The sequence below is a fragment of the Vicugna pacos genome, chromosome 3 (genome assembly GCF_048564905.1).
Source record: "Vicugna pacos chromosome 3, VicPac4, whole genome shotgun sequence".
In the NCBI taxonomy this organism is placed as follows: Eukaryota; Metazoa; Chordata; class Mammalia; order Artiodactyla; family Camelidae; genus Vicugna; species Vicugna pacos.
In genome coordinates, this window is record NC_132989.1 from 4,600,838 (window position 1) to 4,612,818 (window position 11,981).

Sequence of the window (11,981 nt, forward strand, 5' to 3'; positions counted from 1 at the left end):
AGTGACTAAGGCATGCTCCAGTAAGGAAGGAAGCGTATGGCAGTGCTGGCATGTTGCGTCACAGGCCAAGCAATATAACCACTCCTCGGAGCAAGCGCTAAGAACAGCAGGACTTCTTGGTCCCTAGCCATTTGCCTGCCATCTCCACAGCCATGTGCCCGGGCTGGCTGGCCCTCACCCTCCTGTCTGTGCTGAGCCTGTGTACCCAGGCCTTCAACAGCCGGCTTGTCAAGTGCCTTGAGGACCCCCAGTATGAAGAGCTGGTGCGGCTGGCCCAAGACGGGCTGGGGCAGACGGCGGAAAGGAAACACATAGTAGTGATTGGAGCAGGCATGGCCGGGCTCACCGCTGCCAAGACCCTGCAGGACGCCGGCCACCAGGTACGTGATGGGGTGTGGGGGAGTCCTGCATGGGGGGCCTTGGGAGAGATGCAAGCGGACAGCCTCAGAGAACTGGGACGGGGGCTGGGTCTAGGGCTCTCGGTGTAGGGAGAAGGGCCACGAGGACCGGGTGGCATGACCAGATAGCAGGTAGGCCTGGGGAAGAGGCAGGAGGGCTGTGGGAGCTAGGGGATGTGGCCAGCTGTGTTGAGATCAAGACAGAGCTGTCTTTCTAGGTGACTGTCCTGGAGGCCTCAGGACGTGTGGGTGGCAGAATAGAGACCCACAGAGTGCCCGGAGCACAGTGGTATGTGGAACTGGGCGCCATGAGGATACCCGCCAGCCACAGGTATGGTCGGGAGAAGTGGGGGTGAGGAGGGGAGGCTGGGGTGTGGGCAGCTGTCTCATTGGTACCCTCGGGATTTTAGTCCATGGAGGTGATGAGTAGCCATGGAGAGGTTAACGCCACTGAGGGAATTTCTTATTTACATTTCCAGAGAGAAGGACACACCACACCACACAGGGCCCTGGGGATGCATCGGGATAGTCAAGAGGTAGAAGACAGGAGCAAAGCGAAGTCACAGGCCATGGCCTTTACTGGAGTTTCTAAGGGAAAGGCCAGGCAGGACGGAGAAACAGCTTAGGACTGGCTGGTCTGAGTGATGACAGCGGGCTCTGGGCTGCAGGGGTCATCTCTCGTTGCCTGGTACCGGGCCCTGGCTGAGTTAGGGCAGGGGAAGTACTGACTTGGTATGTGGATGGGAGCATGGCCTTGGGTCAGCCCCGTCTGCACGGTGAAAGGAGAGCTCTGTAGGAAAGTTGACTTGCAGGAGAGACACAAACACTTTGGTGATGGTTCGGCCCTGTGATTAATGAACATCAGACAGAATCTAAGAACACACAGTGAGAACACACAATTAGCAGAGACCAAGAAGGACAAAAATGCATGGGAGTCCTTTCCTGCAAATCAGCAGGACTGGATCTGCCCCAACTCATGTTGAGGTTCCAGGCCTGCCCCAGGACCTCTCTCAGCCTCAATGTTGTAATCTACTTACTGGGCATAAAGGTACCCACCCCCCCTGCCTGCCTAAAAGCCCACATGGAGGACCCCAAAGGATAATTCTGATGGGAGCACCTTGAAAAGTCACAAGTGGCCTGCTGGTTTTCCTAATGATGGGAGTAATGAGTGTCCTCCGAGAGAGCTGTGGTGTCTGGGGGAAGCCCCGGGACCCGGGACCGGCACGAGGATCCCTTATGAAGGGCCGTCCTGCAGGGGGGCCCTGCCTCACGCAGCACGCAGCGTGGTGGAGGACGCTCCCTGGAGGCTTGAGGAGGATGTGCACGGCCTCCACTGAGGCCCCTGCCAGTGCGCTTTTCACGACACCTCCAGGACCTTGAGGCCAGAGGTCTCGGGCAAAGTGTGAGAGATCTCGGCCAAAACAGAGGACCAGCCTGGTGTGGTGTGACTGTTACAGAAAGCTGAATCTCATCGAGAGACCAAGTGACACTCAGAGGGCTGGAGAACTCAGGTTTATTACGCCGGCGGGCCCAGAGGAGTTAACACTCTAAGCTCTGGACCCCGTCTGTAGGTTTACACAGGCTTCTATAGGTTTTAAGTTTCAATTAAGTTTGTGTCACAAGCAAATGACACAGTGTTAAAAATGGACCAATCAGGAGTGGGCTTTTGGGAAGCAGTGGAATTTCAGGGGTAAGTTTCATTTTCCTGGAAGCAAGCCATCTTACAGAAGCACAAAAGCAGGAAGGCAGTGGCCCTGCCTGGGAGGTCCTGCTGGTCCCTTTGTGGGTTTTGCCCCTTCGTGACCACAAGAATGATAGCCTCAAATCCTCCCTTCATGGCCCTGTCGCCACTCCTGTAGTGACAGGGAAAGCTGTAGTTCCGTCTTCGGAGGAAGTGAGTCTGTGGGCAGCGAAGAGCAGAGCACCTGGAGCAGGAGGGCTGACGGCTTCCTTGTCTGAGCTTTCTCTGATTCACCCCCACAGGCTCTCTCGTGAGCTCATCAGGAAGTTTGGGCTAAAGCTCAATGAGTTCCATGCCTCCCACAACCAGACTTGGGTGCTGGTCAACGGGGTGCGGAGGCGCACGGGGGACGTGCAGGCCAACCCCAGCCTGCTGGGCTACCCAGTCAGGGCAGATGAGGAGGGGAAGACAGCAGAACAGCTCTTCGAAGAATCACTGAGGAAGGTGAGCCCGGGCCCCACCCAGCCCCACGCAGCAGCCCCGGGGGACAGGCTCTCCAGCCCTTCACAGTGGCCTCACAGGCCATCAGAAATGTCCCCAACACTGGACGAGGAGGTAGACTCCCACCTCTGTAACTCCCAGGGTGACAGGGGGCAGCTCTGGCCCCTATCTTTACACTCCTGTCCTCTGTCCAGTAGTTAAGTTTCCACTCTTGGGACATTCAGACTTGTGGCACACCGTCCTGGAAGCCAGGGGAGAGCGCGTAAAGCCAGCCTGGGAGGCACACACAAGTAGAAGCGAGTGAGGGAGCCCCGGAGCATTGGGGGGCGGTGCTGGACCCCGGATAGCCCAGTGCCCCTGAATGGGGTGTTTAGTTCTCACCAAGTACCCATCCTTCCCCCATGCCAGATGGTGGAGGAGCTGGAAAGCAAGAGCTGCAGCCAGGTGCTGGAGAAATATGACTCCTTCTCCACCAAGGTCAGTCCCGGGACCCCCCTCTTCCTGCTGCCCACAGCCCACCCTGTCACGCTCCATGGAAATCACAGCCATCCCCTTCCCAGCTAGTGGCAGGGGGAGCCTGTGAACCCCTGCCCCGCCCTCCCGGGCAGACGGCCAGAGGGCGCCTGCGCACTCACGCTGCTCCACATCCTCCAGGGGCACAGCACTGCCTGGGAGGGAGAGGGAGCCCCTCCTCGCCCACTCCCTCGACCTCCTGCTGTTTCTCACTCAGCCAAGGCTTTGGCACCGGCTGTTCCTCTGCCTGGGAGGCTCCTCTGGCAGGCATCCACAAGGCTAGGCCCTCACTTTCTCCAACCCCTTTGAGTTCAGGTGCCTCCCTTTCTAGCCCGGCACCCTCCCCTCTTCCTTCCTTTGCGCTGTTTCCACCACAACACTCATCACCTCCTAGTTCAGTTGTTTACAGTCTGCATGCCCTGCTAGAATGTAAACTCCTGGAGGTCAAAGGTTGGGGGAGGGAGGAGGAGGAAGGGAAAGAGGGAAGGTGGCGAGAGAGATACAGGGCTTGGAGACTAAGGCAAGCTTGGGACGGCTCTCAGCTGTCTCACCGTCCAGGCACCCCACTCACAGAGGGAGGGAAGCTACCGCCCTCTCTGGGCTGTCACACAGCAGTTCTTACGCTGTATCTCCAAGAACTCTTTGATCTTGCTTTTCCTAGGATGGTGGGGCCCTGCTGTCTTGCCTCTGGCGTCACCAAGCATGTTTGGTAGAGGCATTTTGCCAAGGTAGAGGCTAGGTCAGCCATGCCCTGCCATCCTGGTGGTCCCTGTCAGGCCTGCCCCTGAGTGCCCAGCCGCCAGTGTCACCTGCACTGGTGACAAGGGTACTGACTCGGCTATGGACACCCTTTGGCCCTGGGCAAGCTGGACAGTTCGCCACCCTAACAGGTGAACCCTTCTAGCCAGTTCTGTTGTGTGCGCTCTGGCCTTGCCTGGGAGGAGGGAGCAGGGGTGAACATGGGGCACAGTCCTCAGTGGGCTCACCGGAAGCAGAGCCTCCAGGTCACTTGCTTGTAGGCTGGCCAGGACCACAGCATGACGCTGGGGCATGAAGGCAGGATGAGAAAAAATATTCAGTACCCAGATTCCTCCAGGTGAAGGCCCAGGCCTATCAGGCTGAGCCCAACATACTTGCAGGTTGACAAGAAGACTGGGCCTCAGTTTCCCCATCTGTAAAACAGTGATAATAAGCTACTTCTTAGGACCACACAAGTGAAGGACTGAGCAGCATGTGGGGGGGGGTGGCCTGTTACCAGGGCTGAGGAGAGCGCTGTGAGACTGTCAGAGCCCAGCACACCAGGCAGACACGTGGCAGCCTGGGGCCTGACTGAATGTGCACCTGCCATTCCACTCTGTCCAATTCTGTTCCTCCCTGTCTCTGGCTGCAAAGCAAGGTTCTGTCACGTTGGCCTCCTGACAGTCGAACTCCCCTGCCTTCTCTCACTGCGCAGGAATACCTGATCAAGGTGGGAAACCTGAGCCTCGGGGCCGTGCAGATGATCGGGGACCTGCTGAATACAGATGCTGGCTACTACCTGCCCTTCTTGGAGACCCTGCGTGACCTTGTCTCCTTCCAGGAGCCCCGGTGGGAAGTGTGGCAGGGAACTGGGGAAACGGGCGTGAGTTAGCCAGTCACTAACCAGGACAGGGGTAGGAAGAAAGATTCAACAAATCAGGTAGAAAATCCCAAAAGAAATGGGGAAGAGGGGAAAGCAGGGGTTTCCAAATTCCAGTGAGTCTCAATCTTGTTAAAATTGGATGACTGGACCCGAGCTTGAGCCCCTGGTTCAGTAGATCTGGGCCAGGTGCTGAGAACGTGCATCTCTGACATGGTCCATGGGCCGCTGCAGCTTTTTCTCTTTCTGCCTGGGAGCCCCGCTTTGAGAACCTCTGGCTAAGAGGCAGTCCATCGGGAAGCTACAGATCTGCTTTGCTCTGGGCCTCACCTGCTCTCCCATTACACAGATGAGGGTCGTGACCAGGGGCACTCACTGTCTTTCAGCCCAGGACGATGTGTCAGGGGTGCTAACTCCAGATCCCAGCCACCAAGCCCCTGGCTGCTCTCAGGACAGGCTGGGGCTGCAAAGACAAAATAAACTGAGATTTACCCTCCCTTCGGGTTCTGTGACAGGACTCCAACTAAAAAAAAAAAAAAAGGCTACAGAGATTCACAAGAGGGCAACAGACCCTGCAAGCCCTCAGTGGCCCAGGGGGCTTGGCTCTGTTATTTGCGCATCCAGTCTTCTTTTTTTCCCAGCAGCATCTTCTCCCTTCCTCCCAGAATTTTTTCAGGGTGCATCCATTAAAACTCAAGCCAAGGACTGTCTTAAAGGGAGAATGGAAGGAAGAGGAAGGTCTTAAGACAGGCTGATTGGGAAACTTGATGGTGCTGCGTGCCTTGAGGCTGGGATTATGGAAGGGACTGAGAGCTTCTAAGAGCCCTGGTTCTTTGTCAGCCCCACAGAGTCCTGCCTGGAGGTGGCTGTTTGAGGAGGCAGGAGGGCTATGACTGACAGCCAGGCATGATCCATGTTTCAAGCCTGGGGCTCTGGCAAGGGCCTGTACCTGCCCAGAGGGGATGCATTTTTCTCATCTGTCAGTCCCCAGTGGCACTTATCTCTAGTTTCCTGGAGTTAAAGCTGCCCTGCCTGGCATGTCCTCCTTTTGCCAATGGCTGTCTCCCTAGCACACAGGCCAGAGTGGGTCCATTAGAGAGCTCAGCCAAGCGGCCATCCTCTGCATGGCCTTGTCCATCAACCTGCTTCCTTTTCCCTTCCTTGTCTGCTCACCTTTAGGTTAGATGAAATCACTGGGGGCTTTGACCAGCTCCCCCAGGCCCTGCATGCTGCCCTCTTGCCTGGGACAGTCCAGCTCCACTCTCCTGCAGAGCTGGTGGAGTCCTTCGGAGACCAAGTCCACATCACCTACCGAACACCTGACCCCCTGCGACCCAGGGCACGTCTGACTGCTGATTACGTGATTGTGGCCATCCCAGCCAAGGCTGTCCGGCTCCTCCGTTTCCAGCCCCCTCTCTCTCGAGGCAAGGAGGATGCGCTGCGATCCATTCACTACAGCAGTGCCACCAAAGTGATCCTGGCCTGCACGCAACGTTTCTGGGAGCGCGAAGGCATCTTTGGGGGCAAGTCCAGCACTGACCGGCCTTCCCGCTTTATCTTCTACCCCAGCCATGTCTTCCCCAATGGCACAGGGGTCATCCTGGCCTCCTATACTGTGGACGATGACTCCTCTTTCTTTGATGCCATGGACCTCGCCCAGGCAGTCGATGTCGTCCTGGACGACCTGGCTGCAGTCCATGACCTCCCCAAAGAGGAGCTGCGGGCCCTGTGCCCCTACTCCGCCATCAAGCACTGGAGCCAGGACCCCCACTCCATGGGCGGCTACGCCGCCTTCACTCCCTACCAGTATGTGGACTGTGCCCAGGAGCTCTGCAAGCCAGAGGGGCGGGTCCACTTTGCCGGTGAGCACACAGCCCTGCCCCATGGCTGGATTGACACGGCCATCAAATCGGGGCTCAGGGCCGCGCAGAGCATCCAACAGGCTGTGGGCTTGGCTTTGACAAAGGGCCGAAGTGACCCAAAAGAAACTCACTCCAAAATGGAGCTATAGCCAACCTCACGGCCCCAGGAATGGGGGCAGTTCTGGTCACCACGGTCCACCAGGAAGTCTCCAAATCTGCTCTTTTACTTTATCTCTACCTTTTCCCAAAGAAGCCAGACCAAGAGGTGTCACATAAGGCCAAGGGACAGAGTCCCTCTAATACTTGGCCACCCATGTCCTTGGATTCACTGGCAGTGTCTCAACAACAACACAGGATACAGTGATTGAACAGTAAAGCATTCATTAAGTTTAAGACCATCACTAAGTGTTTTATTTACATCCTGGGTGGCATCTGGATAATTACTAGAGTTGAGGACTGAGAGTTAGGGAGGCCTTTGATTTCTGGGGTCCTTGGCTCTTCTATTATTCCTTTAATCTGAGTTTAGCCCTGCCCCACCTCCTCATCTCCACTCCTCCACCTCCCATGACTGCGAATTTTAAGAGAAGTGGGGGACTTAGGTCTTTAGATGGAGGCAACTCTGTGGCCAGCAACACGCTTGATACTTTTCCACATTATGAAAGCAACCCTTGATACACGTAGTCTAATATGCCTCCATTTTATAGATGAGGAAACCTGATTCTCCAAGAAGTTAAACAACTTGCCTGGGGGCACAGATGCTGATCCAGAGGGATCAAAACCTTCTTGCTTCTTCTGTCACTCAGCGGCTCTCTCTGTCTTATTCTTTTGTGTATTCCTGAAACGATTAATGATTCATTTTGCAGACATTCAGCGAGGAATGTGTAGAATGTTTGCATGAATAGAAATTCTCAGAATGCACAGCATCAAAGCAGCAGAGGCTGCTCTCCATCTCTTGTCCATCCTTCTGGATCTTCTTTGCCTGACAGCCCCAAGGGGTGAGGAGACAGGCAGGTGGAGTCAATACTGATGAGCACTTTCAGGTAGACAGATGCATGAGGTCCAAAGAGATCCATCATTTGGCAGAGACCTGGCCTAAATTATGTCCCTAAGGGATCTCTTGGTGTGTGTGTGGGGGGGGGGTTGGTGGCGGGGGAGGGCATGTGAGTAATCACCCGAGGGCTACAGGAAGGGGACAGGTGGCCATGGGGTGAAAGGACAGTTTGTCACCATAAACAAAAAGGTGCCTTCAGAGCAAGCTGAGAAAGTGTCATTCTCTTTAGAGTCTGAGGCTGGGACAGAACAAGGTCCCCAAGAATCCGCCCCCCAGCTGGGACCTTATCCGACTTGCAGGCTAACAAGTGAGCCTGCCACAGTTCCATGGCTGCTGGCAGAGGACGCGAGACTCATGGGTCAGTGACAAAGGACTTTACGACCCGTGGCGCAGCAAGCAGCTAGAGCACCCCAAGCCCCCAGGCCCCAGTGGGGGCATCGCAGAGGGACCCAGGTGGACACCACGCATGCAGTGGGCCTGCGTTGCAGCCGAGCAGCACTGAACTCAGAAAACTTAGCAGCTGTACAGCGAAGCAGTAAGCAAGGCTACTTTCTGTCTGGGGATGGTGAGGGGGTGGGGGGGTGGGCGCAGGGGACGAGACGTTACCGCATCCCTCAAGGCCACTCACTAAAACGCAACTCTGGAAAAGAGCCCGAAGAGCAGTCAGGGCCTTGCATTCCAAGCACATCCAACAGGACCGTGCAGGGAGGCTCACGTTCTCACTGTGATTGCCCCTCCCAATACTGACGGACCAGTCTCCTCACCGCCTCCGTCCACGGTGTGGTTTCTGTCTCCTTCCTCATTTCCAGCCCAGCTCCAGAGGGGCTGGCTCCCCCGGTCTCACCACCCCCCTCTATCTCACTGTGCACACGGAGCTCCCATGGAATACACAACCACTCTGACAGTGGCCCTGAAATCCGGTGAACAGACCCGAGTCCTGCCCTTGGTGAACTTGGGAGACAAACTTAGGGTCTGTCTTATTCTGTTAAGAGTTGCTATAAAAAAAAAAACCATAAACTGGGTGGCTTATAAACAACAGAAATATGTTTACTACAGTTCTGGAGACCAGGAAGTCCAAGATTAAGGTGCTAGCAGATTCTGCAGATTTGGGCCCATTTACTGGGGGCCCAGTTTCTTGCTGCGTCCTCCCATGGTGGCAGGGGCAAGGCAGCTACCTGGGGTCTCTTTTATAAGGGCACGAATGACACTCATGAGGGCTCAACCCTCATGATCTAAACATGCATCCTCTGTGGACAAACCCGCAGCCGGGATGAAGTGCTTCTGCCGGGAGAGGAGCTGCTGGGTTGTCCCCCACAGGGCACGTCCACCGGGAAGTACCCTCTGCGCTGCTGCCGGTCCCCCATCACATGGGCTCAGAGCTCATTATCTATGGGGCTTTCAGTATCGGGCCACAACCTGCGGGCTCACGGAGAAGGCTGCAAGGGCAGCACTGCGCATCTCCCTTTGCGAGAGCGCTTTGATACTGGGGCCCCTCTGCGCCCCAGCAGCACCTGTGGGCTGGCGGGAGAGGAGGCTGCTCTGGCTGCTTGCTCCCAGCCCTCCCCCTCGTGCTCGCCAGCAGTGCAGCTCTCCGATGTGGACCCAGGCTCTTCTGTGCACACTCCCAGCCCCCCAAAGGCTGCTTCTGCACAGTCAACCCCAGTTCTCTCCCCAGGTCCACTTTCTGAAGCCCGAGGGCCGGCACCACGTCCCAGCCCACTCCTGCTGGTTTACGCCTCGGGTTAGGGGTCACAGGGACCTTCTGTGACGACTTCTCTCTGTCCTGCCTGCCAAGCGGCAGCTGCTGTCTCCTCCGAGGCTCTGAGGCTCCCTCTGTCCCCGATGACCTGCCTGCTGTAGGGCGATTCTGGGGGGGCGGTCCTTTTCCTCCCTGGCCGCTCCCTTCACCGGAGAGGAGGTCCTGTCCCAGTTTCCTTTTTCTTTTTTTAACTCCTACCCAGTTTGGGGAAGATTTTTCCTTGTAGTCCCTCTTGTACCACACTTCCTGTCAGAGCTCAGCAGGCATTCTGTGAGAACTGTTCCACATGCAGGTGTGCTTTTGATATTTGTGGGAGACGGTGACCCTCATGTCCTTCTATTCCACCACCTGGAAGCCCCTCCCTGACACTAATTTCTAAATTGAATTCTTACTAAATACTGTTCCCACGTTCTCCACTTTGTAAGCAGACGAGCTGAAGTATTTATGATTTGTGATTCTCCCAAGGAATCCCCTAATACCTAACAAAACGAACCTAAACACCTAAATCTGAATCAGGTCATTCATTGATGTGATTCTCATGATTATGTTTTCTCTCTTTAAAAAATACAGAAAAATGGACAATTTGCCAATTGTCCAGAATTAACACTATCATTTTAAAATGATATACAATTCTGGTTATTTTGGAAATGTGTGTCTGCACTACAAGCAAAATACACAGCTTGCAATATACACACGTTTTACTTTCTACCATGATAAAGACACCTGATCAGCAGAAAAGGGAGCTTGGTCCTATGCAGACATGAGTCTCCCATAGTGAGCAGCAGAAGAGTGCAGAAGGTAAAAACAAAAAAGGAATTTGTGGTAAAAAATTTTAAAAAGGAGACTAAAAAGATTATACTGAATAGCACAGGGTAATATACACAAGATCTTGTGGTAGCTCACAAAGGAAAAACAATGTGACAATGAATATATATACGTTTGCGTATAACTGAAAAATTGTGCTCTATATGAGAATTTGATACAACATTGTAAAATGACTATCACTCAATAAAAAAAAAAAAGGAACATATGGCCTTTTAGTTAAAAAGCTCTAAATTCTGTTCATCCATAATCCCTTTCTGCTGTTCACCCCCACCCATGATCCATGTGTGTAGTTTCTCAGTCAGCTATTCCAGGTTTTAAATAGTTTGTAAATTTTCAGTTTCTACACACTTTATCATCCACTTGTGATTTTGTAATTAAAGCGTTTTAGTTCCCTTCTCTGTTCAGCTGTTAATGCTGAGATTCATATCTAGTTTTATAAGCTTCTCCTTGGGGTTTTTTTTTTTTTTGGCTCATGAATTTTTTTGTTTGTCATGGAAATGTAAGAAGGGAATATTAATACATTTCAATTTAGTTCTGTAATGTCAGGAATTTTTCAAAAAAATTAAAAGATGACTGGAGCTAAATAAATATATAAATAAATTCATTCTAATCAATGCTCCCTGACTTGCTACCTTTGTAATCCTGAACAAGTTCTGAACAAGTTTATTAACTGCTCTGCTGTGGGTGTGGTAGAATAAAGAAAGGGTTCACTAGTAGCCAGACCTTGCCTTACTGAGCTTCATCTCCGTTTTTCACAAACTGAAGGACTGTGGCAACCCCGACTGGAGCAAATCTACTGGCACCATTTTTCCAACAGCATTTGCTCACTTTGTATCTCTGGGGAACATTTAAGTACTTCTCACACTCTCTCAAACTTCCTCATTGCTATTATATGGAGGTGGGAAGCCCCATGAAAAGACCAACAGGACCCACAGGCAGGGCGTTTTCCCCAAAAGATTGGAAAGTACAGTCTGCCCTCCGCATCCACTGCGGGTTCCACATCCACAGATTCAACCAACCTCAGATCAAAAAATATTGGGGGGGAGGAATCCAGAAGGTTCCCAAAAGCAAAACTTGAATTTACTGCACATGTGCAGCTATTTACCGAGCACTTACATTAGGTATTACAAGTAATCTAGAGACGATTGAAAGTACAGGGGAGGGTGTGGGCAGGTTATATGCAACTACGCCACTTTACATAAGGGACCTTAACACCCCAGGATGCTGGTATCTGAGAGGATCCCTGGAACCAATCCCTAGCGGGTGCTGAGAGGTGACTGCACATCTTCCAAGGAACTGGCTTTTTCCTGAAAGGCTAAGGAAATGACGTGTATTACAGGATTCTGGTTAGATCAAAAGAACGTCACATCTGTAATGATTCTGTGGCAAAGACACTAATTGTTTCCTCATATCCTCTCCCCCATATACTTCTGGTAACTATGCTCCAAGTTTTAGCTGGGCAGCTGGCCTCTGAGATACAGACAGCTAGACACAGTCATCTGACTGAGGTCTGGAAGTGCGATGTGAGCAGAAGGGAGGTGGGCAACTTCTAGTCAGCCTCAGAAAGGAAGGTGCTCACCGTCCACTTCCTCACCACCCCAGGGACTGCAGGTGCTCGGCTGGCTTTGGTCATGCAGAGAAGGGCACGGCCCTACAGTAAGGTGGAGCGAGGCAGAAGTAGCGTATTCGCCTGGACTGCCCAGCTGTTCAGAGACCTCGTGAAAGAGAAATAAACATTTTATCTTCCTGAAGCTGTTGTTGTTTGGTTCTAGT

General features: G+C 53.3%; 1 protein-coding gene and 1 long non-coding RNA gene across 2 annotated transcripts; both read left to right on the forward strand.

Moving 5' to 3' along the window:
- The first annotated feature begins 135 nt into the window (after window positions 1-135).
- Window positions 136-6,966, forward strand: LOC116279810 (L-amino-acid oxidase-like). Its single transcript, XM_072952925.1, has 6 exons — window positions 136-380; window positions 617-729; window positions 2,382-2,583; window positions 2,989-3,057; window positions 4,547-4,680; window positions 5,891-6,966. The coding sequence occupies exons 1-6, from the start codon at window positions 153-155 to the stop codon at window positions 6,720-6,722; spliced, it is 1,578 nt and encodes a 525-aa protein (XP_072809026.1). The 5' UTR covers window positions 136-152; the 3' UTR covers window positions 6,723-6,966.
- A 435-nt stretch (window positions 6,967-7,401) lies between these two features.
- LOC140690880 (uncharacterized) lies at window positions 7,402-11,965 on the forward strand. Its single transcript, XR_012066224.1, has 3 exons — window positions 7,402-7,613; window positions 7,854-8,159; window positions 11,811-11,965. It is a non-coding gene; the product is annotated as an uncharacterized lncRNA (long non-coding RNA).
- The last annotated feature ends 16 nt before the right edge of the window (window positions 11,966-11,981 follow it).

What these genes read in the sequence shown, in the direction of transcription:
- LOC116279810 (XM_072952925.1), top strand. Translation starts at nt 153, where the DNA reads ATGTGCCCGGGCTGGCTGGCCCTCACCCTCCTGTCTGTGCTGAGCCTG. An exon ending in TGCAGGACGCCGGCCACCAG is followed by an intron (nt 381 to 616) that starts GTACGTGATGGG and finishes CTGTCTTTCTAG; the next exon opens with GTGACTGTCCTGGAGGCCTC. An exon ending in GTCTCCTTCCAGGAGCCCCG is followed by an intron (nt 4,681 to 5,890) that starts GTGGGAAGTGTG and finishes GCTCACCTTTAG; the next exon opens with GTTAGATGAAATCACTGGGG.